Source organism: Grampus griseus (genome assembly GCF_964374135.1).
Source record: "Grampus griseus genome assembly, chromosome: 5".
Lineage (NCBI taxonomy): Eukaryota > Metazoa > Chordata > Mammalia > Artiodactyla > Delphinidae > Grampus > Grampus griseus.
The window spans coordinates 105,137,087-105,163,587 of NC_138998.1; the positions used below are offsets into that span (position 1 = coordinate 105,137,087).

The 26,501-nt window shown below is 33.6% G+C and overlaps 1 protein-coding gene across 7 annotated transcripts in view; it reads right to left on the reverse strand.

Moving 5' to 3' along the window:
• CADM2 (cell adhesion molecule 2) overlaps window positions 1-26,501 on the reverse strand; it is a 1,061,913-nt gene that overhangs the window by 72,892 nt on the left and 962,520 nt on the right. For all 7 annotated transcript variants that reach the window (XM_082654785.1, XM_082654783.1, XM_082654786.1 and 4 more), the window contains 2 exons: window positions 26,295-26,385; window positions 5,454-5,632 (listed from right to left, as the gene is read on the reverse strand). In XM_082654785.1, the coding sequence (XP_082510911.1) occupies window positions 5,454-5,632; window positions 26,295-26,385 (270 nt within the window). The remainder of the gene's footprint in view (window positions 1-5,453; window positions 5,633-26,294; window positions 26,386-26,501) is intronic.

Sequence of the window (26,501 nt, forward strand, 5' to 3'; positions counted from 1 at the left end):
TGCATTTACCTGTAGTCTCTGAAAGAGACGGGTATCTAAATGAACAACAAAGTTTGGAAGCTTGGTTTGATGCAGGAATTTGTAATATCTTGGTGTACAACATTCTGCCTCTGTGTAATTTTGACATTTATTATTAAACAATAAAGGTAAAGTGAAATGAAAGTAGCAGTTGTATCAATTTTTTTTAAAGCTGGAAAGGCATATTTAATAGTTTGATACCTTTCACTAAACGAAAACACATAGATATTTCTAGCAGTAATATTCTCTTACTATAAAAATTAAAAACCTGAAACACTATTTTTATAAATGTTCTTACTAGCTAACAATAAAATGTGATGGATCTTATTCTATGTATGTGTTATTTTTGAGGTAAATTATCCTGGAAACAAGCAAACAAACAAAAAGCAATATCACATTTTTCATCAGTATTCATTTCAATAGATACATGAATAAATATATAGCACAAACCATAACTGTCAAGTGATATTTTAGGAATACAAAGTCAGCAACTGTCAGTAAACTGATTGGCATTACATAAACAAGCTTTTTATACTATTTCACTTTCTACTATAATAATAATACTAGTTATGAAAAATTTTACTTGTTTTTATATGGTCCTACATATGAAATTTGCTAGAAAAAGCTAAATATGTACATATAAAGAAAAGTAAAAATATGGAAAGGTGCATAGTGGATAATTTTATTCAAAATAAGAATAGCAAGAGTTAAGATAATGAAGAAGTAATGAATTGTTATAAAAGCTTATTTCTGTAAGTCAAAAACAGTGAAGTAATGGAATAAAAGTAGTGGTAAGATAATTTTAAATTTCATATAAGGGTTACTATGGTAATATGAAAAGTAAATTTGAAGAGAGATGGTGAGTATCATGAACAAAGTTCTGGAATAGTGCATCTCAACTCTGCCATGACTGTGTGAGACAGCCCTGAGATGGGTCCTAAGTGGAGTGTCCTCTCCACTGAAGCTCACACTGGACTCCCCCTTACTCCTCTCTACAGTGTGGACCTGCCATAGTTAGTACAGCTACTGGCAGAAGAAGAAATAAGTTACTCATTTTTTCTACTTGTATTACTGTATTTCTTCCCGAATTCTGGGGAGAGCAGATGATAGTAAAAGAGTTCCAGCACCACTGTCCATCTTCCATATGTATTCTGAGGCGTGGTTATGCTTTTCTCTAGCATGAGAGTGAAGGGAGGTCAAAGGCATTGGGATAGTTGAGGAGGAAGAAGTATAGGATTTGGGGGGAAGTGGTAATTTATGTTTTCCACTCTTCATAGATATTCTTTCAAAATTTCCCAGGTACTATAAAGTTCTGACACTTCCAAAAAAATACTTTTTAAATAAGTGGATGACAAATAAATATAAGGACTTGAATCATCCCCAGCCACAAAATAAGATTAGTCTCAGGTCATTCTCAGTTCTCTGCAGCCATTCCTTGTGTAGTGAATAGGTATCTTCTATGATTTCTATACTAAAAGATGGAGATCTGGGTAGCATTTCTTTGAGGAGAGGATATTTTACCTAAACTTTCTCAACTTGATGTTGCATCAGAGAAACAAGGGTGATTATTACTTTTATCCTGCTCACTCTATATTACTAATTTGCTGTAGTGTTGATTTTTAATGATCTTCTCTATTGCTTGGTTAACAAGAATATAGAATTTTCTCATTCTTCAATAGGGATAACTTAATTTATGCTCTGGGTACCATTCAGGGAAGACCATGGGCAGTAAATTGTACACAACCTTTGGGTAAATTATGTACCAGAGCACTGGACTGAGATTGCTTTAAGGTATCATAAGACTACTAGTAATAGTATAATAATAATACTCTGATTTATTATTTATCTATGTTCCTGGCACTGGTGGGTACTTCTATTTATGATGTATGCCATTTGTTTATAAATAATCCAGGAGTACTGTGTTACTATTTTTTTGTAATTCCAGACAATTGGACCATGTTGTCACAAACTATGAATATCTACATCATTGTATATCCATACACCTATAACTCTTTGATTTTTGTACTATACTTACTTGAATGCTTATCATTCATGTTTAACTCTAAGCTTCTTGAGTGATATTCACCTTTGCTCCTATAGTGCATTTGCACTCAGTGAATAAATGCTAAATACTTATTTGGTGAATGAATGAATATCTCCTTTGATCTGAGTTCTCCAAATAGTAAAAACAGCAATGGAACAGCATATTTCAAGACCATTAATATGGAAGTAATTAGCCATTCAAAAGAAATAAATAGCATGATAACAATAATAACATGAGAGTAACTTCAATATTTTTTACACAGAAGTAAAAAACAAAAAACTACTGTGCTCACAGGAATTAATAGTATCACTATGGCTACTAATTTAACAGATTAATTTTTCCATTGCTTAGCTTGTTAATGAAAAAATGGTACCTTTTTTCCTAATGGAATCTCTACAGTGCAAACGTTTCTAAAGTGTAATTTTTATTTTTTTATTTTTTTTTGCGATACGCGGGCCGCTCACTGTTGTGGAGCACAGGCTGCGGACGCGCAGGTTCAGCAGCCATGGCTCACGGGCCCAGCTGCTCCGCGGCATGTGGGATCTTCCCAGACCGGGACACGAACCCGTGTCCCTTGCATCGGCAAGCAGACTCTCAACCACTGCATCATCAGGGAAGCCCCAAAAGTGTAATGTTTTATCTTACATATATTTGTATACATGTACTGAATTTTGTTAGGCCTTTCATTGAGAGTGAGAACCAGACTGGCAGTTTCAAATTACCATCTGAAATTGTACTGTTTAAATTTGCAAAGGTATCATGGGGGTTAGGGTGGAGGGGAACACTCCAGTGTCCATGACATACAAAGTCAGTGCTGTTAACAATTAAATGTGAAAACATTTAAATAATGCACTTCCACTGACACCCAAAGAATAAAATCTAACCATTAGGATGGTACCTAGATAGCAGATGATTTCACAGCAAAGTGCTCTGACCTCCATCAAGTTAAGAATCAATAGAACCTAGGTAACTGTGGTAGAATCAGAGACAGTCTCAGCTCATGAAAGGCCCTTCTGTGCTAGAGCTATATTAAATTATCACAGCTAATGTAAAATCAAACTTGGTATAAAAGATAAAAGTGTAAAGTTCTCACAAATGATCACTTATCACTTCATTCCGAAATGCATACAGCATTCATTATAGATTGAAATACCACTCAAATTTCACCATTTAGTTGGGTTTTGAAACAGCCAAACCATTAACAGAAGAGAGTAGCTTTTTATATTTATACAACCAGTGACTAATGAAACATTATACCCTGTGCACAAAGGAGGAAAAAAAAACCCTTTATTTTGTAATGAACCCAATTGGAGCCCTTTTTAAACACAGTGTAATATGGTTTCACTGTTTCATCGAGCCTCTCATTACTTGTGTCAATAATCCTAGGTAAACCACTGTTGAACTTCACAGCAATTTATCTAGTAGCATGAATAGCATTAATCTATGGGGTGCTTTTGATGAATTGTAGTTCAAAAAGCAAAGCCAAAAATGACTTCTTACAAAGTGCTCAGAAAAGTATCTATTAGAAATATGTCAACTGCCAACTACCTAAAGGTAGCTTGGCTATTTAGGAAATCATGCTGTTGGCTAGCTTGCAAACACTGAGAAAACATATGAATTTTCCCCACTTGAATTACTTTAAAAAAACAAATAACATACTTTTCATCTAAGTATATTATTTTTTCTGTCACTTCCCTTCTAATTCTCTATATTTTTATGTCATATTGCTTTCAACACAATGTGACATGCTATGCAACATGCCCCAGGTTCCAAAACTGTTAGGTGAGACAAGCGCTTATCAAGTTGAGGGTGAATCAGACTTCATTTCCGTGACTGCAAGACCTAAACATCCAGGTCAGCACGAACTGAAAGCTACTCCTGGATCCTGCTCTAAGGATCTAACTTATCTTCTTGACACACTCAGTGGTTGTTATATTCTCTCTGGCAGTGAGCCTGGTAGGGTTTATCTACAGGGGGTTACTACATTTAATTCCAATTTATCAGTCTAATTTGATTAGGCTGATCTTTCCCAAAAGCTGGAATTTGCACAATTCATGAGATACTAGAAATTACTCTCTCAGCTCTGTTATCTTCAAGATGTTTATATGTGGAAAGTCTATTCAATGCAAGACTTTGTTTGCCTTCAAGAACAAAAGTGTTATTAAGAACTGAGAAATGGTAGACACTAAGGCAATTTGAAAATAAAGTTGTAAATTGATTTAATACATTATTCTTTCTCCAATTTTGGCCTGTATCATAAAAAAGTAAACATCTTGGAAAAAAACACAAATGGGATTATTTTTCCCCTAAAATTAAATCCCTTTACAAAGAATTAGACTTTATCCCCCAAATTCCTTTTTGGAAAGGTATAAAATTAACCCATGCTTCTTACAGTTATTTTATACTTAGGTTCATGAGAAAGATTTCAAATAAATGTATTCCCTTCAGGATTTCTAAGATCCATTGGATTTATTACAGCATTGTGTAATTTTTACACAGTACTCATTCAAATACTGTAATATTGTGTAGAACACAACATTAGTCTTAAAAAAAGTTTTCTTGGTGAACTATATGAGAAAAATCTTACATTCTCTAATGCTTTTTTCTCTTGGAGATTCACATTGTACCCTATAAATAAACTCTGAGAAGTCTTGTAATAAAGAAACCTGACTAATTTTGTTCATTGTGATATTTATCGATTTCAGAAAAGTTCATCTTCGTCTAACAATATGTTAAAGCTACCTCATGAACAACTTGTCCTGGCTTTTGGAGTTTAGGAAAAACAGAGATTCTTTTTAATCTTGGGTATTGGCATGTCTTTTTGCCATTTTCCTATATTTACTCAAATTGTGAGATTATTGCAGAGGAGAAAAAAATGTCTGTGGGTGTTTCAAATTATTGTTCATAAGAAATTAGTACAGTTTTCAATAGTATTGTACACCTCTGTCTTTGCTACATCTCGATTACATGCTATCTCTCTTTGTAAAACTAGTAATAGTGATTATAAAGCATATTTTTATGATAATACTACCAAAATTAACTCAGGGAAAATATTGTTTTCATGATTCTGATTTATAATTTAAAGCATAAAACGTAAAGAAAACCATTAATATGATTTACTATTCACCACCAAATATTATACAGTATATTTATAATTAAAAAATCTTTCACAAATATAAATTTTATTTCGAGTATAGGCTGTAATTTTATTTTATTAGTTTGACTTGAAACATATTAATTGTGGATCATGAAGATATTTACACTTATGAGAAGTCCTTGTGAAAGAAAAAGAAAACCCATTTAAATTTGTTTATTATTCTAAAGATTTTGATAAATTTAAGCAGTTTTTCAGGTCATTCTTGCATGTATAATAATGTCAAAAGGTACTCACCATGTACAATGAGAACATACTCTGCACTGCTTTGGCCAATGGTATTTGTGGCTTCACATCGATATGTACCATTATCCGTTTTGTTGAGGAAAAGAATGTTTAGCTCCCTACCACTCACAACCATTCGGTCAGGATCTGGTAATTCTCCGCCATCCTTTGTCCACAAAACAGGTTCTGGCCTATTGGATTTAAACATGCATATAAACAAAAAACATATGAAATGTTACATATTCTGTGAATTAATTAAGCAATTTATAAATACTTAACACTCATTTCATGGATAACTATGTGCTAACTTCTATAAGGTACCAAAAGAATCATAATGCACTTACTCAGAAGATTTTGGAGGTATGGCAATTATAATTTTATTCTATTCTCCTTAACTAAGCAGACATGTATTAAGGAGCTAATTAGTTGAGTCACTATAGTAGTCACTGATAGATAGCAGGTCCTGCGGCCCAGATTCTGTGGCTAAATGTCTCATACCTGCTGGTCTCTAGAGGATTGCCTGTGGGCTATTGGAGCAGCCTTCCACAGAGGTATCTGGAATTATACCTTTGCATTTGGGGTCACCATTGTGGGGGCACAGCTTTGCCTGAAACCACCTGAAATTTCTCCCCCTTACCTTTCCTGCTTTCTCATCCCTCTAGAGGTTTTTTTTTTCTGCAAGTTATCTCTTTTCTTTTCTTTTTTCCTTAGCTTTACTGAGATATAACTGACACACAACACTGCACTAGTTTAAGGTGTAGAGCATAATGATTTGATATATGTAAATGTTGCCACATGATTACCACAATAAGTTTAGTGAACATCCATCACCTCACATAGTTACCTTTTTTTCTTGTGATGAGAACTTTTAAGATCTACTCTCTTAACAACTTTAAAATATACAATCCAGTATTATTAACTATAGTTGGCATACTATACATTATATCCTCAGAACTTAAAACTTGAATTTTGTATCTTTTGACCACCTTCACCCATTTCCCCTATCCCCCACCCCTGCCTCTGGCCACTTTTATTCAACATTTTACTGGAAGTCCTAGCCAGAGCAATTAAGCAGGAAAATAAATAACTGGTAACCAAACTGGAAAGGAAGAAGTAAAACTGTCTTCATTTGCAGATGATATGATAGCATATAAAGAAAACCCTAAAAATTCCACTAAAAAGCTCTTAAAACTAATAAATGAATTCAGTAAAGTTACAAGACACAAAATCAATAGACAAAAATCAATTGAATTTCTATACACCAACAATGAAATATCAGAAACAGAAATTAAGAAAATCTATTTTATAATTGCATCAAAAAGAATAGAATACTTAGAAAAAAATGTAACCAAGGGGGTGAAAGATCTGTACACTGAAAACTATAAGACATTAATGAAAGAAACTGAAGAGGTCAAATAAATGGAAAGATGGTCTTTGCTCATAGATTGAAAGAATTAATATTAAATGTCTATACTACCCAAAGCAATCTACAAATTCAATGCAATCCCTATCAAAATTCCAATGGCATTTTTCACATAAAAAGAACAAACAATCCTAAAATTTGTATGCAACAACAAAAGGCCCCAAATAGGCAAGCAATCTTGAGAAAGAAGGAAAAAGCTGGGGGTTTCACACTTCCTGATTTCAAATGATATTTCAAAGATATAGTACTTAAAAGAGTATGATATTGGCAAAAATATAGACACATAGATAAACGGAATAGAAGGCTCAAAAATAAACCCATGAATATACGGTCAATTAATTTTTGACAAAGGAGGTAAGAATACACAATAGGGGAAAGGACAGTCTCTTCAATAAATAGTGCAGGGAAAACTGAAGTGCCACACACAAAAGAATAAAGCTGGGCCCCTATTTTACGTTATACATAGACATCAGCTCAAAATGGATTAAAAACTTGAATGTAAGACCTGAAAATGTAAAACAGGAAAGAAGCTCCTTGGCATTGGTCTTGGTGATGATTTTTCAGGTTTAACACCAAAAGCAAAGACAACAAAAGCAAAAATAAACAAGTGGGACCACGTTAAATTAAAAAGCTTCAGCACAGCAAAAGAAACAACTTAAAAAATGAAAAGGCAGCCTATGAAATGAGAAAATTATTTGCAAATATTATGTCTGGGTAAATAAGATAAGGGGTAAATATCCAAAATAAAGAAAGAGCTCATACAAGTCAGCAGCAAAAAACCCTGATTAAAAACAGATAATCTGAATAGACATTTTTTACAAAGGAGATATACAAATGGACAACAGGTACATGAAGAGATGCGCAACATCACTAACAGCCAGGGAAATGAAAATCAAAACCACAATGAGATAACACTTATACCTGTTAGAATGGCTGCCTTCTAAAGGACAAGAAGTAATAACTGTTGAGGAGGGTGTGGAGAAAAGGGAACTCTCCTACACTGGTGGTGGGAATGTAAATTGGTGCAGCCACTATGGAGAACAGTATGGAGGTTCCTCAAAAAATTAAAAATAGAATTACCATATGGTCCAGTGATTCTACTTGTGGGTATATATCCAAAGGGGGGGAAAAATCACTGTTTCAAAAAGGTATCTGCACCCATATCCATTTTAGCACTATTTACAATAGCCAAGACATGGTAACGACCTAAGTGTCCATTTACAAATGAATGGATAAAGAAAATAAATTCCAAATGTAATGGAATACTATTCAGTCATTAAAAAAAAGAAGGAAATCCTGCCATTTGTGACAATATGGATGGACCTTGAGGGCATTATGCTAAGTGGAAAAGTCAGACAGAGAAAGACGGATACTATATGACTTCACTTATATGTGGAATCTAAGAAAAAACTGAACTCGTAGAAACTGACAGTTCTCCTTTAATCAAATACTTGCAAACAATTCTCAAAATCTGCTTTCAGGGAAGAAAGGATAAATGAATCATGAATTTCTGTCTTCAAAGAGTTCAGTCTTATGTAATTGTTAATGATAAGAATGGTTATTAGTATCTATCACCATGTGTTGACAATGTCCTAGTTACTTTACGTAGATTTACTATAATCCTCGTAAGAACATGGTGAGTATCACTTTTAAAAATATAATGCAGATAATAATATAGAAGATTAGAGATGTATTCAAACCCTGGTCTGAATCCATAGTCAATGCTTTTCCCACTACCCCTTGTGTTCTAACATGAGGAATATTTTCCTAGTTCTTCTATGTCAAAATTTTTAAATTTAAACATGATTTTATCTTACCATTATAAATTATTTTCAAAAAAGCTTTAATTATTTGTTTATTTTGGTGAAAATGTTGAACTTATGCTTTGTTGTCGTGAATACAATTAGAACATAGGTTTTGATAAGTGGTGTCTATGACTACCACAGCTTTTCTAAGATGAAGAATATGTATTTTTTTCTGACAAAATTTTGTAAAAGAAATAAAAGTTGTGAACCAAATAATAATAAATATTGTAAATTGTATCAAAATAAGTAGATCAGCAGTATGGTAAAAAAAGTCACTTAGTTTTTTAGTAAAAGTTTGTCATCTAAAAACATTAGAATAATACAATAATTTATATCATCCAATTATATAGACAACTCATTCTGATAGCATCTTTAATAAAAGTCAAACCATTAATACTTCTCAACTTTCTTCATATATTCCTCATTTGCTTGTTGTTATTTGAATTTACTAATTCTTATTTTAAAACTGATAGACTGGATAATCTTGAACCATAGACATCCTTAAAATTCTTTAAAGAAAAAAGCAGGCACAATAAAACTATGATTAACTACATGTAAGTGAAATAATTAGAAATTGCATCCTTTCTACAAAGCCACATAAGGCCAACATTAAGATAACAGTTACATTAAGGATAATTTGAATTTCAGAAAATTCATCCTTAAAATACTGCTTAATAGAAGTATTTTATTATATTAAGAGGCAATATTTCTTCATATATAAGTTGGAATTTAAACACACAGATATAATTATATGCAAATATCTATACATTTCCATACATAAAATTATACTCCCCAAATCTAAACTGTCAATTTTTTCTCTGTTAGTGTTCATAAACTTTAAATCATATCTTAAAGCACATGGCTCTGTAAATATGTAATTAAATTTAGATATATATTTAAAATTTTGTGTATAGAAATGAAGTTAAAGATCTAGAAAAATTATTCAAGTTGCCAGTATTTAAAAAACTTTTTTCTAAAATAATAATTCTCTCTTTTAGGAAATAATGAACAAACACCTGCAAAAATGAAATGGTTAACAGGAGATTACAGCAGTATAAGTCACTCCTGACACCGAACATTGCAGCATTCTTGATTGTACTCTGAATGATAAATCTTCAAGGTGGCAAAAAATGTTAGCACCATAAGATGCAATTTTAACAAAATGGAGGTTAGAGTTTACACATCGATTAAAGATAGCCTACACATATTCCAATTAGTACTTAAAATGTTCAAGCTTCTTAATAAAATAAGCTTAACCATAAAAATATTAACTGGTTTAGCAAGTCTTGATACAATTTGTGTTTCATCTTAATAAAGAGGGCCCCTAGGCTTTCTCTAATTGGAACCTAGAATGATTGAGTTTCTTGCTGCAAATGAATAAAAATCTTCCCTGCTATTCAGGCAACCAAAGGAGATCATTTAAAAAGTGGTTCCAGTCTACAGTTTCTACGTGATAAGGCTGAAAAAGAGTAGGAGCCAGACACCAGGAATTAGAGGACAGTGACACAGCATCAGGCATGAGATAATACTGTATAACTCTACAGCAAGAATATTAAGATAGTCAATCCAGAGAGTTGCCCCTTTCAAAGCAATTAATTTTCAACTAAAAGTAGAAAATCTTCTGAATGAGATGAAATTAAATTTATGTTTGTTACCAAATCTATAAGGCTGAAAAAGATATTTTGTTTTCTTAGGTACCTAAAAATATTTGTGTAGCAGTTTCTTCCTAGGGTAAGCAAAAAACAACAAGAAAATAAAAGTGAAAAAAGGAACCAAATATGCTTGTATCTTTATTCTCTTGTATTCTAACATCTTGGTGAAGCTGTTTTTATCTTAACAGACTTTTAAAAAACTTTTATTGACTCACTGTTTTGTAGATATCTAATAGGAGAATCTCTGATATCTTTAACAATTCCTTATTTATAAATTAGTGTTGGAAAGAATTGCCACAACTTTCTCAGACTACCAGTTTATTTACTATTTGAACTAGATATAAACATAATTACTAATATCCACTGAAACTCCTGAGTTAGTCATTAGGGCATTTATTCTGTAAAGTCATGACACAGTAATAATCCCTCTAATTCTTCCAACTGTATATGGAATCATTCACTTCCTAGGTATTGATGAGAATACCTATTGATGAGACTATTGGTGAGCTTTGCCTTCATAGCTCCCATTTTCCCTTTTAGGCTCATGCTTGAGAAGAATAAAGAAGCAGCAGTTTAGTTATAGAAATATCAGTCCCACAATACAGATCTCCTAAGGAAAGAATTCTCCTAGTATCCTTACAAAGTGGACAAGAGTAAAAGGTCTTCCAAATTTTGGAATGGATACACTCTCCAGTATCTTCCTTTTCCCAAATGGCTATATCCCCCTTGAGTTCTGCAATGTCTTTTCCTTCAATAAGCACAGTACATGTTGGGTTCTAATTCTAAAACTAATCCTGTGAAAATTAAGTTACTTTTTCTAGATAAAAGAAAAAAATAAGTCACTGTAATAGCATTCAAGTAAACATCTTGTTCTGGCTCAAAGGAAAAAGAAAGAAATTGCATACTACAATTACACATATCTTACATTTCCTTTAATATAAGACAAAGCATGAACTTATATTTAATAACTTGGGGCCTATATGGCACATGAAGATGACTACTGCATTTATTTCAGTTTAGAAATTCCATGGGTGGCAGTAGATGTGATTGAAGCTTCAATACTCAGGAGATTTTTTTAAAGCCTAATTCCCCTTTATTTCTTATAATATTTTTACTCTAAAGTGAAAGAAGGTGGTGGGAGTTATGCAAACATCTTGATTCCTTTTTCTGCTTTAAGCAAACTTTTAAATCAAGAAATTATACTGCAGAGTCTGTATATAAAACCTCAGCATTCATGCTATCAAATGTTTAGAGAAATGGAGGGAGAGAACTTAAATGAAAATTAATTGAAAAGTGGGTTTGAAATTGGTTTCAAGTGCAGAATTTTAATTTTATTGGGTTCCCATAGGGAGGATTCTGAGAGAAATCTAGCCTAGGCAATCTCCATTGGGTAGATGGATATTGTATCCATAAACCACAGTCCAAACTTTGTCAATCAAGTGAGGAAGAAGAAAAAAGGAAAATAGGAAAACAGAAGCTGGGGTTGCTTGCTCCTTTTTTAAAATTTAAATACAAATACAAAGGAAGTTCAAAGAGTAGCCTTTCTCAAAGCCGTGAAACCAATTCAAAACATAATTTTGTAATGAGTCTCAGTTGGAAGCAAAGGATATGGTAGATAAGCAGAAAGAGACTGAAAGGGATTACTTGTGGAGTTATTTATTATGTTGATCATTTCAAATTTAAAGATACATAAAGGATTATTTTGTTATTGAGGATCAAATGAGATGTTTCTGAACATAGTTTGTAAGTAACTTTCTATATATATTGAAAGGTATATTCTTAATTATTGTAAAAATATTGATCTAGGCCCTTGGAGAATACATACAAACTGTGATTTTTCCTCAGATTTGATTGTTGTGTAACTTAATTATAATGAAATTTGTTTTCTTTTTATTCTGATATTGATTTTATACTTTTCATGGCAGCAATTCTTAAAACATCAAATAACTTTTACTATTAGCCAAGTTAACTTTGAATGTTTTACTTATCACAATTGAGGTTTGTTTTAAAACATAATCAATGAAACATTTATGTGTCTGTCTTTATACGTATAGTTTTGCTTAAGGGAAAACAAAACTTCAGAAACGTTTTATAGTAGAGTAATCTTCAATGACTCTCGATGGGTTTAATTACCAGAAAATGTCCTACTCTTACACTTACATCTTAAGACAGGTAAGAGATCAATGAACATTTTTGTTGTTGCTGTTAATTAAAGTATACCTATATATTCTTGACTAGATACTTCATAAGGTTACACAATTATTATCTAACAAGTATCTATAAACAAATCAGTGCAAGTTTTGAACCAAGAATTATAAGGGACATAGGAAAACTAAAATAATATCTGTTCTCTGAGATATTATACTTTAATAGTTTACATAAAATATGTCTAATCAAATATAACACTTGGCAGGATATGGTAAGTGGCATAAATGAGTTATAAAAAATCATAAAGATTCATCATATCTGCATTAGGAACATTGCAACAGGCTTTATGAAAGATATAACTTTTGACTCATCTCTCTAATTATGGCAGGATTTTGAGCAGTAGAAATGGAAGATGACAGCTCAAGAGGAGTCAGAATCCTGGTTAGGATGCTTGCCTTCCAGAGGCTGTATTGTTGAATAGATGAATTTAAACATGGTGAATGCCTGGAAAGAGTATAAGGTTACTAGGTGATAGTGTTATTGGCTAAGATAACAAATTAGGAAAGGGCAAAGTTAAAAGTATTTGATGTGATAACTGAGCTGGGGGTAATAAAATCAAAAGCCAAGATGTAAGTTGATATTAAGGAACAGGACCAAATATGCTCATAAGAAGCTTAGTCCGAGACAAAGTTGTTTTGTTTTGTTTTGTTGTTTTTTTTTGCAGTAGGCGGGCCTCTCACTGTTGTGGCCTCTCCCATTGCGGAGCACAGGCTCTGGACGCGCAGGCTCAGTGGCCATGGCTCACGGGCCCAGCCGCGCCGCAGCATGTGGGATCTTCCCAGACCAGGACACGAACCCGTGCCCCCTGCCTAAGTAGGCGGACTCTCAACCACTGCACCACCAGGGAAGCCCCCGAGACAAAGTTTTTAGAACATGAATCTGAACATGAAAAAGTATTATTTTACTATTAGACCAGAAGACTGATGATGCCGTTAATATGGAATACAGAATGAAATATGGTAGGGAACATTCTGGTCATAAAGAGGAGGATGAACAAAAGCAAAGAAATGAAAAAGTTTGGAATAGAGAGGTGGGAGGTAAAAACAAAAACCTGTACATTTAAACCTGTACGTTTTTTAGCCTGGCACTCAACCCTGGCCTTGAGTATCAGGTGGAAAAATCCAGACTTTCCTGAAAAATAAAAATGCTTTACTAACTCTTTTGAGAAGTAAATATTTCTGAGCAGAGTTTCCTTTAAGTATACCAATGTGAAATACCTGAAAAAGAAAAATTCAATGAAGAGACCATATATAGAGTTCTGAAGAGAGAAAACAAAGATTTACATGAAGTTGGAGTAATAATAAAGGGAAGCACAGAATAATAGAATATAATAGAAGAGCTCTTGGGAAAGTAAACATAACTTTTTGGAGCTAGAAAATGTATGGTGTTAGTGAAAACAGAGGAGAAACTCTCCTTATGGAGTCTAGTCTGTATGAACACAATCTTAGTCCTGAATAGGAAAAAATAACAATGCAAGACCAACCAACTAACCAACCAAATGACAAACAAACAAAACATAAACCAGGGTGGAAACAAACTGAGATACAGTGGAAAGGAAAAGTTGATGATTTCAGTTTAAGAAACTCTAAATTCAAGTGCTAGAAGAAAATAAAGAAACACATCTTGGGGCTTCCCTGGTGGCGCAGTGGTTAAGAATCTGCCTGCCAATGCAGGGGACAAGGGTTCAATCCCTGGTCTGGGAAGATCCCACTTTCTGCAGAGCAACTAAGCCTGTGCGTCACAACTATTGAGCCCGCGAGCCCCAATTACTGAGCCCGCATGCCACAATTACTGAAGCCCGCGTGCCTAAAGCCTGTGCTCTGCAACAAGAGAAGCCACCGCAATGAAGAGTAGCCCCTGCTTGCCGCAACTAGAGAAAGCCCACACACAACAACGAAAACCCAACGCGGCCAAAAAACAAAAGTTTTGCTTTTCTGATATGTGGAAATGTGCCCCATGTATTTTCATAAATGTTTAAAATATATGATTATATGTACACATTTCTGCCCCCTATAGCTCTTTAACACGATATTTAGAATAACTATTTTTGCATAATCTGTATTTTGATACAGCTGGTATCATCATTTATGAAGTTGGCTCTGTCCTGATATTTCAAATATTTAGGGCTGGAATAATACAGTAAGCGAAGAGGGAAAAAAAGGAAAAGGAGACTTGAAGAAATTATGCAGGTGAAGAAAATTTAACTACTCTTTAATGTATATAATTTTCCATTGTGTTTCTAGCCTGTTGCAGTTATTTGTATTTCATTTAATAAATATGTCTTTGTGTATTTGTGTGTGTAAGAGAGAGAGAAAGAGTGAAATAGTTCCTTAGCTTTTTTTCCTCATTGGTCTCCACTCCCTTCTGATTTTAGTGGCTTCTGGATGTGTTCTTCAGTCTCTTGCTATATCCACATAATTCTTAAGGGTTAGTCTTTGCTCAGAATAGATATTTCCTATACTTGAAAAATTCTTTTTATGAAAAGCAATGATTTTTTCCCTTCTATTTGCAGTTTGAGAATCCCAGTGATTCCTGTTGAAAGTCTCAACAATGAAAGCCCCTACTCAAATATCACCCTCAGTACTTCTGCCTGATAGGGTCAAAGGTGTTTAATGCAGTGATAAATGAAGTCAGTTTGCAGCGGGAAATCAAGCCTACCTATTCCATTAAATTGCAAGATGAAAGTCTGATTCTGAATTTATCTACTCAGGTAAATTCCTGAAATCAACTATTGCACTAGTATAGTGTCAAGTAGGAGGAGTCTCATTACATTAAAGATTAGATTCAGATGGGACAATAAAATCAATGTTAACTTCATCATTAGATTTAAAATCTCAATAGAAAATGAGAAATGGATTTCTTCTACCCTGATTAATCTGAGCATATGCTACTTGATTCTGACTTTTTAAGGTACTTCTTGCCTACAAGTTTAGAAACTTGTAGTAGAAATAGAAAATAAACTATATGCAAGAGGTAAGTGCCTTTAGAGACTTGAAAATAATGGCAGCTTTTAGAGTGCCTGTGAAATCCTGGATCACTTTTTACTGATAAGGTAGTGTTCATTGATAATTATTTTAACATTTGTGAAAAACAAAACATTCATACTACAAACTGTATAATTCCAGATGCTTTGTGGCACAAGAAATAAAAGATTATCCCCAGAAAAGATAAGATTGCTATGATCCTGAAGGAGTGACAGATTTTAGCACTGAAGAAAAAATATTCAAGATTGTGACAAATGCTTAAGCTAATCTCTCAAGGACTTTGCGCTAAAGCAAAACAATTACCCATGCCTTATCTACACTTAACATTTTTTTTCCCTTTGGTAAACACGGAATATTAACTCCTGGTTAAAAGATCAAGAAATCTTGAGTAAACATTCATTCCCTCATCCAAGCAATAATAATTCCCTCTTTGTATGTACATTAACCTCAAAATCTCTATGATATTTTAAAAAATAATGTCTTAAGAAAATATTGTTTTCAATTTCTTTGAAACTTAGGGACTCCTTGAAACCTCCTTTGACTAAGATAGATTTTGGAACATTTTCATGTTTTTCAAATCAATAACTTATGAGTCTGAGTTTCTCAGAATTTCCACCTTATCAACCTGTGTACATTATAAGGACAATTTGATACCATATAAAATGTATCTACAAGCATCCTAATCAGTCAGATGCCTGAAAACCATTCAGTTCAAGGGCACATTGCAATGACAGGGTCCTATTCTCCATATAAGAGTTACTTTACAATCCATTACTTTCACTACTATAAAATTGTGCTAACTAACCTTATAAGATCTAATACTTATGTTAAACACTGTGTCACCATTATAGAACTGTTTCTGTTCCATGACTTCCTTCTTTTCTAATATTAAAACCAATGGTCTTGGAAAAGTAAAAGTAAAGTGCACGTCATTTATCTGGTAGCTGGGGAATTAAATGCTTCATGTAAGTAAATGCTGAAGATAATTGAAATTTAAGATTAAAATAAAACATTTGCAAGTATATTTTAATCATTTGGATGAAATCCTTCTCAAAGGATCAAACTTTTCTGCATTATTAAACAGAACATACTTAGTGCCATTCAACTGTTTTTTTTGGAGCTAAGATCTCCTCAGTTTGAACATACATTTTTGTGTAGTGACAGTTTTAGAGAAACTGAAGTGATTAGGATTTAGCATGTTCTTTTCCTGAATGTCCCCAAGATCCAGCTTCACCACAGTTGGTGTTAATGTAACAATTTTCAAATCTTTTGAAATGCGACCTACAGGAAAAGATATATTTTACAGCTTTACACAATGCACAAACATATACACACAGGAAATAAAAGCTTGCTCTTTCTAATGTACTGTAACATCTTCTTTCTTTTTCTTCCTTCCTTTCTTATTCTATTATTTTTCCATTTTATTTTTGTTTTTTAAAAACGGTTTTTCAAATTAATCTGATGACTCATTAAAAGCCACAACCAGCTATTTGAAAAACACTGCATTTGTGACCCACAGTGAGAGCTCCTGTGGCCTCTAGGTCTTTTTGTCCCTATACTGGAAAGCTATTATATTTTTAATCTTGCTTCTTTTTTTTTTTTTTTTTTTTTAATGCGGTACGCGGGCCTCTCACTGTTGTGGCCTCTCCTGCTGCAGAGCACAGGCTCCGGACGCACAGGCCTAGCGGCCATGGCTCACGGGCCCAGCCGCTCCGCGGCATGTGGGATCTTCCCGGACCGGGGCACGAACCCGTGTCTCCTGCATTGGCAGGAGGACTCTCAACCACTGTGCCACCAGGGAAGTCCTTAATCTTTCTTCTCGATGGTCACCTCACTATATTCATCTCTGTACTTGTAATTTTGAGTGGTGGCGCTGAAATCCATCACAGCTCACCATTCTAGAGAAATCTGCTGGTCACAAGTCACAAGAGTTGCTGTTCTTTTCTCCTGTCTTTTTTATTTTCTCTGTCTCTCTCTTCTTTCTCCTTTCCTTGAAGCATCCCAGATATTTCCAGTACTTTGAATTTGAAAGAGTTGGGCTTTAAGGCCATCAACAATCACTGACATATTCTACTCATTCTAACTGGAAACATTTGTAAATGTTCATATTTTCTACAACTTGGGACACTGCTGTTTAAATTTTTTTCAAACTTTGAAGTTTAGGGGTTCCTGTATGATTGAGGTTATATCTAGAAAAGTGAATCAATATATACCACACTTTGTAAAAACACATATAATGCAAGAAAATTTCTTTAGATTGTTTGAATAAATGGCTTTCCAAGGTATAAAAATTTTCTCAGTTTCACCATTAATTGAAATAATACTAAATATCTCCAGTGATTCTGAATTTTTTTTCCCACAGTTTGTTCTCTCCATATATTTGCAAAAATGACAATCAAATTATTTACCACAAGCACAAAATGACACACTTCTCAGTAAGTTGAATGGTGATCACCAGAAGGATACTAGCTCTAACGTTAGGACATGTATTATGGAAAAAAATTGCAAAGAGAAAAAACGAACCTTACTGAATGGCACTTGTTGAGCAATAGGTTAACATGTTCTTTAATCAAGGATGAAGTATGATATTTCAACTCTTTTACATGTTAAGAGTGATTTTTGTTTCTGCACATTTCCTACAATTACCATTTTGATGACTGTTTTTATATAAACACAAATGAATGTTTACAGATCTTTAAATAAAGAGTAAAATGCTTAGATGTAATCTCATAATTAATATATTAAAAAGAAACAGAGATTTTAAAATCCATGAGCCCAAAAGTACACATCTTAAAATCTAATTAAGGATATGACATTATCACTCCACAATGTCTTAAACATATTGAGACATTTTAGTGTTAGAGTTTCCCACTGAACATTTACAAAATAATTGGGGTTTTGTTGCAAGAAAATTGCTTACCTGGAAATGTTCAAGAAGTACATTTCCTCTTTGGATCTATAATCATGATTCTGCAAGCTCTTATGGGACTTTCACAAGACATAGGCACATTTAACTGAAAATGATTGAGTGCCCAACACACCACAGATGCCCAGCCTAAATAACAGCAGTGGAGATTACCGAGAGTCAGCTTCTTGTTTCAAAAACAAAACCAAATATATTCGGTCTCATTTCCAAGATAACCACTTGTGTGTTTCCAGAAAGTCAACATGGGATTAAATTTTGAAGCCATGAGATGGAAGCAAAAGACCATATGGGCCTCAGAAGAGAAACTTGTATGAAAAGGACAGCACATGGATATATTTTTTTTAATTATGAAAACTTGGAGTGAATTTCCCAATATTATTCCTTTGAAAACACTTTAGAAAAAACTGACTACAATGCCTTTAATTAATTAATTGAGACAACTTTATATCTCTCTAGAGATCAGAACACAAGGGGGGAAAAAATCTAAATGCTCTGTAACTTTTATCATCCAAGGACTGACTTTGTGAGAGTATGTATATAGTAGGTCTGTCCCCTCATTATGTTTATTCCACCAATTTTTTTGGTGACATATTAAGCGTAGTATTTAGCAAGAAAGACATACTTTGGGGGAGTGTTCACTTTGAACTTCCGGCTTATTCTATTTACCCTCTAAGGCTGTGCATTGTATTTCATTACATTGGTATTACGTTTGCAGGTATTGCTTTGTAGTTATAACCTGCAGTCTTAATCTTCTCAAACATATCAAATTAAGAATATAATATAATTAGCTTTTTAAAAACAAATATATTTAATAATCAGAACTATTTAGATATATTTAGAAATTCTTTAGATACTATTTAGGTATGCTAATACAGGTTTGATTCATAACTGATAACCTTTTATAATTATTTAGTTAAAATATGGGCATTCCTAAAAGTTTATAAGTATTTTCTCATTCTTGCCAACTTCTCTGGGTTATTGTGAAAAGTCAATATGATAGGAGAACTAAAAACACTATGTAAATAAGAAAACATAACCATCAGAGTTGTTAAAATTTTTAAAAAGTGTCTTTGTAATCTACCATTTATCAACTGAGTGACTAGAAAAGGTCATATGACCTCCACAAGACTTACTGTCCTTATCTACAAAATGAAAACAATTATAAGAGTCTTTGTAAACCTTTTACAACAGGATAGTTGTGTGGTTAAAATAAGACTAGCATGAGTGAACTTGAAACCTATGCCAAAATGAGGCCTTATACATCACAGACTCTGGATTCTCAACCACTCATGAACCATGCTATTCACTTAGTTCTGGTTTCTCTAGAGCTCTTGCTTTGGCTTTCTGTCAAAACTAGCTACCTGGTTAATCTCTATTTCATCCCAGCTGAACACCTTTACAATGTTGCCTTTTCCACATTTGTGGAACCAGAACTCATTCTCTACCCCTTCCAGTCCTTCCAATTGTTCTAAATTTTTTTTCTACCTTAACAGTATGGAGGGGCTATTCCTATGTCTCAGAACTTTTCCACTTCTAGCTATATTACATTTTACCCCCTGATAAGGGTTCATGCCTCTGTCCCTCTTCTCTACAGCTCATTATTACTATTTAACCTCAACAAAAATAGCCATGTTGCCCTGCCAGTTTTGCCATGACTTTAGTTTGGATTCCTTTGCTGTTCAAACATGCTTCGGAAAGTCACAGACCGTTGTCCTAGAATGTGTTTATTCTGCTTAGAACCTTGAATTTCAGAGCCATGGAAGAAATCTGAGATAGTAATTCAGTTCCCAGCGTTGCCATAGTAGACCAATATCAGCATGTGTATTAAATATGTAATTAAGACTTCTGAGTTTAAAACTTGGTGAGACACACTGTATGTAATTTTTTGACAAAATAATAACTTATCCTCATGGCTATTATTTATTATGAAATTACTTGGAGGCAGAAATTGCATATATATTTTCATTAATATTTAAAACAATTTGTTTACTAGGTTTTATTTTCTAATTTTAGAGAATAAAAAATACTTGGTATACTTAACACTGGTAAACTGTGGACTTTGGGGTGAAAATGATAGGTCCGTATAGGTTCATTGTAATGAATATACCACTGCTGTGAGGGACGTCAATAGTGGGGGATGTTGGACATGAGTAGGAACGAAGGGTATATGGGAACCCTGTACTTTCCACTCAATTTCACTGTGAACCTAAAGCTCTCTAAAAAATAAAGGTTATTAATTAAAAAAACATTTTGGTGTGGTTACGTGACTTACTCAAGACCACTCAGGCCACAGATATCTACGGATTTATAATTCAAAGCTACTTTTATTTCTCTTTCTACTGCACCACACAGCTTTTTCTGCCCCAGAGCATGACAGCTTAGATAGTATATCTGAACATAAACACAGACCTTGACGATTAATTAGATGACTTTCTATAGCGCAGATGGCAGGAGAGAGGCAATACTGTGTAATTAACATCTACTAGGCATTAAGTCAAATCATATAAAATTGCCATCATTGTAGATCATATTCTTTTTCCCAAAATTTGTGAAAGGAAAATCAAAATGGAGTCTATATTGCTAAGAGAGTTCCCTAAAATGGAGCCAGGAGGCTATTACAAAGTATGACTTATGCCCATCTCAGCCTGAATAGAATCTAACCTTTTGATCTCTTATTGTCCTACTTAAGACATCTAGATCATCTGCCAGAAACTCAAGATAATTATTGGGCCCATACCCTAAAATAACTTGTGGCAGCCTGTCTACTTACTGGACTACCCTAAAATAACACAGGATTCCTCAAGGACAAATATTTCCTGATTCACGTCAATCACAATTCTCACTAGGCAACTTTTAACAGCCTTGTGGCTTTTTGTCTTTATAAGCCCCTGACTCTTTCTCTTCCCTTGAACACTCTTTTGGTTTAACCAGAATCTGTGTCTCCTGAATTGCAATTCTTAAGAGACCAAATAAACTATTTTATTATTTGCAGCCTTCTGCACTGTTTTTCTGTTGCCAAATTCATATTTTCCTCTGTTTTGGGCTAAGACATTTCACTCTGGATTACTTGCCTTCTTTAACTCCTGTTTGTTTTGTCATTTCTTCTGGCTGTGATTGGGTTATATGACAATTAGTAAATAACCTGTGATTTGTAAAAAGGTACATATTAGGCTGAGAAAACTGTTTTGCCTTCATTTGCATCTCATTTTTTAATCTCTATTATGCTAATAGGAAAATGCATCAGTGTGTTTTTATCAGATTTCTTCTTAAATTCTAGATCATTTTGAAAATGGATGTGTAAGTGTTCCTCTAAAACACCTCACTAGTTATTATATGATATGTGATCTGTTTTCCTAAAGATTAAAATCTTGCTTCTTATTCAGAATAGCGATGTTATGTGCAATGCAATTATGTATACTAGATTCATACCAAATTCATAAGAAAAAGTGTGGTTACCAGAGGTAAAATAATAACTACAACATAAACATAATGCCAGGTATACAGAAAAATTTATCAATGACTATAATTATTTTCTTTTATAGAATAAATACCAAATATACATTCATTTGACTGAAAATGTCACATTGCTTTTGTGAAGTAAATTTACAAAGTGTTAAACATTTGATTAAAATGAATGATGATTCTTTAGCTATAGCATGTGGGGGGCAATCCCACACCTTTTAAGGTCATAACATTAATGTAATATAACAGCTTTTTCCCCCCTCTACTTCTATAAGCGGAGAATGCTGCTTCCTGAAAGCTGTCTGGAAATTCAGCCAAAGAAAGAAGAAGGTTGCAAAAATTCTGGGAACTTTAAAGAAAAGTGTCTGGCATTAGCTTGGTCCTCACTTTAAACTAAAATTAAAACAATAGACAGACATGTACAGTAATCTCTCTTTTAAGGAAAGAATAGAATTCCTCTACAGTAATGTCAAGTGGAACAATTTGGTCCTGGCCCAAGCTATGCAGCTGTTCCACAGGAAAACAGCAAAAGGCTTCAATCCAAAGCAGGCAAATAAGGCATGATTGTTTATAAACAGTCACTGTGGCCCTCACATTTAGAACAAGAAAAACAATATTAGCATATAGGAGGCCAGGTTAGGAACATGAGTCTCAGTATGAGTTGAGTCACACCATCATTTTGTGATTTATACAAAAGATAGTGGTGCTATTTTTTTCTACTATTAACTTGCCTAATAACCGTGGATAACTCATACTTTAGGAAATCATATATTGGTCAAACATTTTTAAAAAAACAATATTTGATCACGGATTAAGGAAATGATATGTCAGCTACAAAATGTAAAGAAATCATATACCTGTTATCCACTTCTGATTCTCACCTTCTCATCAAAGGGGGCTCGGGTAATTGGTAAGGATAATAGAAATCGGGTGTTTCAGGAGTCAATTAGAAGCTAAGACAGTATTGCTTCTCCGTGATTCCAAAATAACAAAATGGGGAATCAGGTGTAATAGCAGCAAAACAATGGAGAACTTTGACGGTGATTACCAGAGTAAAATAGGAAATTCGAACCTACCTGTTGGGTAAATGTGATATCACATACTTCATTTTTACTCCCACTCTTTACAGGCTTTTTTGATCCTATCTTAAAATTTGGACAGCCTCTCTACTATTTTTTGTTTTAAAACTTCTGTTTGACATAACTTTCTTTTCTCATTCCTTTTCCACTTTTCATGATTCATTTTCTGAAATGGGTGTCCTTCCTGTTTTCTTTACTTCCCCACCACTTACTAACTCCCTGATTAATCCATTTCAATTTGTGTTCTGTTCTCTTTGCTCTAGTGAGACTTGTTTTCTTTATGATCAGTAAAATTTCCTTCTGGGAAAATCCAATGATTTCTTTTCAGTCTTCCCTTGTTTTATTTGTCCTATCTGCCTCAACTGGCACTGTTGGAGATCAAATATAAACTAGAGAGGCTAGAACTGAGACTGTCTTTAAAGAGGTTAATGTCTTCATTTATTGGAAATGATAGTTACTTTGAAAATGCAGAAGAGTGGATTTTAAGATAATTAGGAAGGGCATAAAAGAAGCAGTGGTCTAAAGGCAAAAATGAGTCAAAGAAGTTGGCTATACCTTTAATGTCAATGGCCTGGAGGTCTACAAGGAAAGAAAATGGTAAAAAGAGAGTTCGGAATGAGAATACAAGAGAATAAGTTAATGTATATTTACTTGTGGACCATAGCACATAGAATATAACATTATGATCTATAATGATAAAGACAGAAAATAATAATTTTAACCCTTCTGGAGCTTATGAGTGAATTGCCAGAGGATACTATACTAATTAGAGGATATTCTATATGGCTGTAAACTCATGCTAAAAATGGTCAGCTTGGTAGGAATTTGGCAAGTTGCCAGAAAGGGCAAATACAGCAGAAAGCCTGATAGAAGAGAACAGCAGCACTAAAATGTGTCTTGAGACTACCCAGTTCTTCACCTTCAAGCATCCAGAGCTTCGATTTCAGTGCTGCACGTTATTGTAGGGCCCATCCTAATTTTTCAAAAGTGACATTGGCCAACATAGGTGACAATTTAGACTCAGCAATTGAAGTAGCAGAAAATAGCTGAAGGAATGTAATCTTTGGGCAATGATTGAACTAAGTTTACAACCTGACTCATCCATTTTAAATCTGGATGAATAAGGAAAGTCAGTTAATACTGAGCTTTAGTTTTCCTTTCTGTAAAACAAGGAGCCTTTTTATTTCCATTACCTATAGCAAAGTGATACTAATCAGGATCCTTCTGAGAAAGGTGACGTTTTCTATTTCTTAAACTTCTGGAACCTTTGTATTCTTAAATAACATAAATAAATAAGAGATTGTGTTTTTCATTCATCGGCAGTGCAGAGGATTATTGCATATCCAAGTTTATTTCTAGGTAACTGAAACAGAGACCACAATAAGGCATATCTATTCAACCATATCTGAGCTGAGGGAAATGGACTACTTAAATAGCTAATTACATAGATCACAATCTAAGTACTCACCAAAAAAAAAAAAATGTGGATAGTGAGAGTGGATATGGAATCAAAGAGAAGATCTTTGATAGGTAATTAGATGCTATTTGAGCTGGAATGTATTTATTCCCAAGCATTCTATATATTATATTTCCCATCTTCACCTCATTTAAATGTGTAAATTGTACACATATGTACTTTGGGGCAGAACTATGGAGAGAAGGTAAAAGCAAAAATCCTTTGCTATTCCCTGATACTTTATCATATCTCCAAACACTGACCTCTGAGGTTATAAGGAGAAATGGAAGCTAAGGGCGGGGTGGGGGGGTGGGGAAAGAGGAACAGACAGAGTTGGAAAATAATAAGCAAAGGGAACAGGAGTGGAAATAGAAGGGAAAGTTAGGAAAGAAGCGCTGGTATTAGATATACAACATCGGGAGGAAAGAAACTGGATTTAAGTATGTCTAAAGCTGACTAGAGTCTATTACACTTCTTTCTTAGTTAAAGTACTGATCTTACAGCCAAAAGCTCTGTTGAAACTGTAGTACTGAAATGCACTGTCACATTTTGATAGCGCACTGCAGTTGAAAAATGTTTTCTATAAGCAACTTAAACTTATCAGAGGGTAAGAACTATAAAAGTGAATTGTATAGGATATATGTAGTAAAGCTACTTTGAAAAAATTTGCTCCTTTCAAGGTCTAAAATGCCTTAAATTTTCTTATCTTTTCTTAAAAGATAGAAAAAATTTACAAAATGCTCTTTAAGTCAGTATATTTTAAATCTCTAGAAAATAATTACTGGAAGAGAGAACAGTTCTAAAATAACAATATGGTGATAAAGAAAGTATGAGTTCACTTAGTGTGTTAAAAAGTATAAGACAATACAATTAAGGAAGTTGAAATTTCAGGCTTCTGTATTAAAATTACTAGAGAAAAATTCCTCATGTGATAATATGAAATCTACACTTAAATAACAAATGTTATTAGAAACAATTTTTTAGTAATTAAATTTGATTTGCTCAAAAGCTATCCCATATAATTATGTATAGAGAACAATTAAATGCCTCCCATTAAAATTTAAACAGAAATGCAAATCAATTGGAAGCTTCTAAAAAGATCAAATAAGTGACTTTCAGCTCCACGTAGAATGCTACTACAGAAAGATCAAATCACTTCCAATGAAATAATCCTTATTTGGATACTCCATACTTGAATTCTCTATTAAATATAGATTTTCTATGAGTTAGCTGTTTATAAACATGAATGTCAAAAAGTAAAATTTTAGGGTTGAAGTGATGTTAGAACTCATCATTCTAACAATGAAATCGCTTTATAATAGAAAATGTGGAGTCTGTGACCCTTTTCATTCACACTACCTCCAAACATATCACATTCACAAATTATGTCTCAGGGGCTACACTAGAGGTGTAGATTTGATCCCCCTTAGGAAAATGATTTCGCATGTAACTTTAAAACTTGGGCATATTTTGAGGATTCAATATTTTCAAAGTTTTCATGAGAGAAGTTCGGCATGTGTAACGTTTACAATCTGATGATGTAAAAACAGTGACTGATTAAGCCTATACTCCTTTCAGGTTGAAATATCTTAGTAGAAAAAAAAAAAAAAGAAAGAAAGAAAGAAAAAGAACAAAAAAATCACAGTTGGAAACCTCCCCAGAAACTTCACTAGATGACAAAATACAAGACCAATCTTCCACAAACACTTAATGAAGACATGGTTCAGGGGGTTTTCTGTTCTGAGATCACTTTGCCCACCAAGAAAAGACAAAAATAGTGGATTTCTGCAGTTAAAGACTGCAATCAAAGCAGGATACAAGAAAAGTAAAAAATTGTATTGCTCATTAAATCACTTACAGTGGTTTTCCTTTGGATTCACAAGTCAAAATTAAAGGCTGTCCTTCTTGTGGAAAAGGAGTGGATGGTATAATCTTAACTGATGGTGTATCTAGGAGAAAAGAAAAAGTAATATTAAAAAAGGTCATTACACACATATAAAACTATATATATGTTCAGGCCATTTCTTGTAATTGTATATATTTATACAATTGTGTATATTTATAT